Genomic DNA, 5,671 nt, shown 5'->3' on the forward strand with positions numbered 1-5,671 from the left:
GCACCCACAGACTTCCCGAGGTGGAGGCAGGCCGGCAGGGACTTTGAGAGATGGGCTTTACTTTCAAAAATACCCCTTAATCAGGGTCTAACCCTACAAGACCATCGTGCCTCCCCCACCATCCTCACCTCATTTTAAAATGTATATTTTTCAACTGAATTATATTTGGGTTCAAGAAAATGATGAAGTTTTTAAAATAACTTTGTAATGTTCTAATAAACAGTCTTAACTCGAACTAAATCAGCTCAAATCTCACAGATGTCAGTGTTATTCACAAAGCATGGAAACATAGTTGTTAGTTTTGAATGCAGCCACAGCAGGCAAACTATGGCTGCATGCTCCAAAGAACAGGAGCACAGTAACTGAACACACTCTTAGCACACTTACATCTGATTTTGGGAACAGTTAACAGATCTGAACCTGATGACCTGAGAGGTTTAACTGGGTCAAAGGTCGAGAGCCAATTGAGAACTGTCCAGTTAAACCAACTAAATGATGAAACCTTTGATTTAAAATGTCATGATCAACAGTATCAAAGGCAGCAATGAGATCAAATAGAACTAAGACTGAAACTCTGAGTCCCTAATAATCTTCAGATCACTGATGACTTTAGTTGGGTTGATTCTGTGCAATGACTGGCTGTGAAACCTGACTGGTACTTATCTGCTATGGCACTGTGAGATTTTCAGTTTAATCTACAACAATGACAAACATTTACTTGCAGCGTGAAGCTGGCAGCAGCTACCTGAATGATTTGTACTCTGAACTTTCCTAATAAGAGTATCAGAGCTCGAGAGTAACTTACACTTTCATTGTTCACATTTGTACAGTTTAAATTTCACTCCCATATGAGGACATGCTCAGAGTGGACTATATTTGCTCAGATGTGTTTTCCTGTCATCACATTATTAACCTTTTTCCTCAGTGACCCTTTGTTCCTCAAGATCTCCCCCTAACATGAAGTGTGAGGAAGAGGAGGGCCTGTATGACCAGCAGGTCTCCAACCAGGAGAGGAACTCCAGTCTGGACCAGGAGGGCCCAGATCCTCCACAGATCAAAGAGGAAGAGGAGGAACTCTGCATCAGCGATGACGTAGAAAAGATTGTACTCAAACAGGAGGATGAAGGCCTCATCTGGACTGAAGAAGAGCAGCTCAGACAGCTGGATAACATCTGGAAACCTGAAATGAACTTACACAGCAGGGGTATGTAAAACCGTAATGGTCTTACCTAAAAATTAATATGACTTTAATTCATTCAATAAAGATATTTTGGAAACACATCAGAGTTCTTCAAGGCCAGTGTTTAAATAAACTCAGCTGATTGTTAGTCGAGGTTTTCTGAGAGCTTCGCTGCTTTTTATCCCCATATTTTAATCCTACTTTTAAATTTCCCCTTCTGTCTGATGTTTGTCTTATCATTTACATAAACATCTTTCCAACAGTAATTGGTGGACAAACTGTGATTGGTGCATAGAAATTTACTAACGTGTTAGAAGTGAGTGCATGAAATCTTATTTTAACAGTTTCCAGGTCTGGGTAAATGATATGATGATATTTCGGATGATATTTTGATTAAACTCTGTTGTAGAGTTGGAAATGGACAGCTGTAGACACCACTGCCGAGTAGTCATTCTTGTTATACTTCTATATTTATCTAAGACAAGTAATTTTGTCCATTTGTCACCTCAGCTTTCCCACAACAGCATGAATGTGAGGAGGAACTGGTTTTTGGGGACCAGGAGAGAAACTTCAGCCTCGACCAGGAGGATCCGGAGCTTCCACAGATAAAAGAGGAAGAGGAGGAACCTTGCACCAGTCAGGACGTAGATCAGCTTGTAGTGAAGCAGGAGACTGAAGGCATTATTATCTTCATGGTGGCTCCTACTTATGAGGAAAGTGAGCCAGAGCTGGACAGTGAACATCTCCTTTCTTCCAGCTCTCCTGAACCAGAGAGCAGAGATCAGCAAGACAACTTTCCTGTGTCAGAGAGTCAGCGTAAAACTGACACAAGTAAAAAGTTTGTGAAATGTGAGATTTGTGGAAAAACCTTTGAGTACAGATCCAAACTAACGAGACATATGAGGGTTCACACAGGTGAGAAGCCACATTCTTGCAGCACCTGCGGAAAAAGATTCAGCCTGATGATAAACTTGAAAACTCACATGAGAATCCACACAGGTGAAAAGCTTCATTCAGAGGATACAGTTACAAAGACACATGAGGATTCACACTAGTTAAAAGTGGGAGAACTGTCAGATGAAGCAGTCCACTGAGAAGCCAGATCAGAGCAGATCAGATGACCTCCTTCCTTAAAAAACTCTGTATTGTTTATTGTATGTAGGGGTGGGAGATATAGCCTCAAAATAATATTTCAAGAAACTTACATTTAAAAAAAATAATGTACATTTTATCAGCTCGGCAGGCAGCAGCATTTATATGTGTAAGTAAATGATGGATTTTCCATCTTTCTCTTCCAGTGAGCTGCTGTCACTGATGACAGCTTAGCTAATTCAAAGTGTGAAAATGTGGCCACCTCAAGGTGCTTGATATTGTAAGGTAAAGACCCAACAATAATACAATGAAAACAGAGAAAACCCAAACAGTCATATGACCCCCTATTAGCAAGCGTTTTGGCGACAGTGGGAAGGAAAAACTCCTTTTTAACAGGAAGAAACCTCCAGCAGAACCAGGCTCAGGGAGGGACCCCCATCTGCAACAAGGAAAGTTTTAAGTCTAATCTTAAAAGCTGAAGGCTCTGCCTCCCATTCTACCTTTAAATACTCTATGAACAACATTATAGTGCAATGTTAGTGACACGGCATACATGAAATATGAGCACATAAGTATCCTCAGGGGTGTTTTTCCTGGAAGTTTTAAGAAAAGTGTATTACAAGTGCTTACACTCTAGCTTAATATCCAAAATAACCTTGTAATGCGGAGCCTGCACAATTCTGTCATATAAGCAGAGGTGGAAAGTAACGAATTACATTTACTTGCGTTACTGTAATTGAGTAGTTTTTTTGTGTATTTGTACTTTTTAAAGTCATTTTTCAAGTCTGTAATTTTACTTTTACTTAAGTATATTTTTTAAAAAGTATTGTAGTTCGCTACGTTTTCAATCACACCCGTTACTGAGTAAATTAAAAAAACCATTGCACTTCGGAAATACTGCAGGGAATGATGGGTAGTAGAACAAATTGGCGCTAAGGTCACGTTAAAGATGGAGTCTGACATCGGTGTTATGGATCCAGTGAAAAAAGAAGCCCCGTCGAATTCTGCTGACCCTGAACTCGAAGAAACGGATGTGAACCCCTGGCCGTATTTAAGGGACCATTTCGGCTTCAAGTGCAAGAAAGGCAACAGCTTTATTATGCAGTGTAAGCTGTGTTTGCCCAGAGAGACCGAGTTAGCAGCTTTTAAAAATTCCACATCAAACCTGCGCAAGCATGTGGAGGTAAGTTAAATACAACTCGTACCGTTATGGTAGCAAAAAGGCTGTGTTCAAATTAATCACATTAAGTTAAGACATCTGTGAAGAACACAGATAACGTTGGTTGGTACTAGCAACTTGCTGTAATCGGGCACGTTGTTGTCCACGCAACTTACATTTTTTTTACTGGGTTGGTAAATTGCCAAAAGAAAATGTGTTTACCTACGTTTTTCCTGTTTGTTAATAATAAGAATTTATTTAAAAAAAGAGTTAAATTAAAGACAGAAGCGGCTACTTTCTTACTTAACCCACATATGTTCACACTGCAGGCAAAAGAATAACAGAGCGCTCACTTACCTTAGATTAGTCAAAGACAGCTGACTTCTGTTACTTGTTAATTAGCACTTGCAACCTCCCGTTAACTAGCCTGTTACTGTCCAATAAAAAAAACCCCACGAGGTATATTGGTATAATTTACCAGCGGTAGCTATGTAATGCATTGATGTCTTATTAGGGACATCAAAAAACTTTCTCTCAAACTTAACACTGGCCTGCCTGCCTCAGCTGCCTTCGAGCGTCTCTTTAGCTGTGCTGGACTACTGTTCACTGCAAAGTGAGCAAGGATGAACTCTACTAACTCTGAAAATCAACTGCTCCTCAAAATTAACAGGAAGTTCAGAGAGTAACACTCTAGGATGGATACAAAGGAACTTTAATCTAGAGGTACAGTAGGGCAGGGCCAAGTTTAAAAAATTCAAAAACATTTTTAAAGCAGCTGCCGTTCAGTTCAGTACTTGTTCTCTTATTTGACAGTTTAGAACACATTCTCATGTGAAAGAATGATATGGTTTTGTATTGAAAACACTGTGATACCTGACGGTTTGGTTTGGTTGATTGGTTTGGTGACCATTATCCATTTTCATGTATAGACTTGCAGTTTAACTGCCACTGCACTTTAATTTGTAAAGTTTTTCTTTTCACTAAAAAAGAACTACTTTGAGATTTATATCCCACTGTCCTTTTTTGCACTACTCAGAAGCGGCTGTCCTCCTGCTGACAGAAAAGTAACTATGTAACTTTTACTCTGAGTACATTTTAAATGAGCTACTTTTTACTTTTACTTGAGTACATTTTTAGACAGGTAATTTTACTTGTACTTGAGTAAAATTTCAGCAAAGTAATAGTACTTTTACTTGAGTAAAATATTTTAGTACTCTTTCCACCTCTGCATATAAGGAAAAGAAATTCTACCTGGTTTGTTTCATCTTGGGTCGAGCTTTTTAACCTCCTGCTTTTCCACCGTGTAGCACATCAGTAATTTCCATCCACTGACTGCTCTTGCTGTTATATGAAATGTAACTCGCGAGTGCTCCAGTGATGCATGGTTGAATCATTTGTTTACCTTTGGGTCGCACATCACTGCTGCTAGTATCTCCTGCTCACGTGCCTTCACAGCCCGGTTGTACTCAAGTGTGTTTTTGCTTAAAGTGTTGTAACAGGTTTGCTTTTTTCACTTTCAGTGGGAAAAGTTTTCTTGCATATTTTGCGAACATTCAGCTACCAAACTGTGACTGGAGCCCGACATATGGCTCTGGCTGTGAGACATGACTGGGGTTGACTCATTGGGGTGAATGCAAACACATGATGTTCCTCTAAACACACTTTTTTGTAAACATTTATACCAGTATTATTGCAGATCATATGATATGTCACAGCCCTAATTCTGTTTGTTGCATATTCCATTAAAACCTGTAATGAAGATGAAACACGTATTTACATTCATTTGATGTGATATTTGTATCGTGTTGAGCTGTGGAGGTGACAAAAAAGTTGCTGAGATGTTTTATTTTTTTGTTTAGTGGAGAGGTTTTACTCCACAGAGTCAAAGCTGGAAAGAAACACACATGAGACCAAACATTTTGTGATTTAATCTTGATTTTCATGAAGACTGAATTTCAGCATGTGCTCATCCTGTTGATTCGTATGTTGGTGTTGGTTATGTGTCTTAAAAGTGAAATAAAGATTTCTTTAAAACTTCTTGTGGCTATTTTTTTAAGGCACAATCTTTACAACATGAAACAACGTCTGTGAAGCACATTTTGTACAGTGGGCAGGGAGACTTGCCCATCACTGTGGTGGTGGGGTGGATGAGATTTGCCTGCGGTCACTTAAGGCTCTGTATGTTGTGGGTCTGTCCTGGTTGTCCTGCTCAAACATTGTATGGAAGTTGAGGTCAGTGC

At 39.4% G+C, this 5,671-nt stretch overlaps 1 protein-coding gene across 1 annotated transcript; it reads left to right on the plus strand.

The window, feature by feature from the left end:
* The first annotated feature begins 867 nt into the window (after positions 1-867).
* On the plus strand, positions 868-5,468 carry LOC147307764 (uncharacterized). The gene is made up of 2 exons (XM_086273187.1): positions 868-1,204; positions 1,691-5,468. Exons 1-2 carry the CDS (start codon positions 958-960, stop codon positions 2,233-2,235), a joined length of 792 nt encoding a protein of 263 aa, XP_086129313.1. The 5' UTR covers positions 868-957; the 3' UTR covers positions 2,236-5,468.
* Positions 5,469-5,671: the final 203 nt, after the last annotated feature.

Source organism: Aulonocara sp. 'chitande type north' Nkhata Bay, linkage group LG18 (genome assembly GCF_057382095.1).
Source record: "Aulonocara sp. 'chitande type north' Nkhata Bay isolate Kocher_YH1m ecotype deep benthic linkage group LG18, A_spYH_male_GT1.1, whole genome shotgun sequence".
Taxonomy (NCBI): Eukaryota; Metazoa; Chordata; class Actinopteri; order Cichliformes; family Cichlidae; genus Aulonocara; species Aulonocara sp. 'chitande type north' Nkhata Bay.

What these genes read in the sequence shown, in the direction of transcription:
- LOC147307764 (XM_086273187.1), top strand. Translation starts at nt 958, where the DNA reads ATGAAGTGTGAGGAAGAGGAGGGCCTGTATGACCAGCAGGTCTCCAAC. An exon ending in AATGAACTTACACAGCAGGG is followed by an intron (nt 1,205 to 1,690) that starts GTATGTAAAACC and finishes TTGTCACCTCAG; the next exon opens with CTTTCCCACAACAGCATGAA.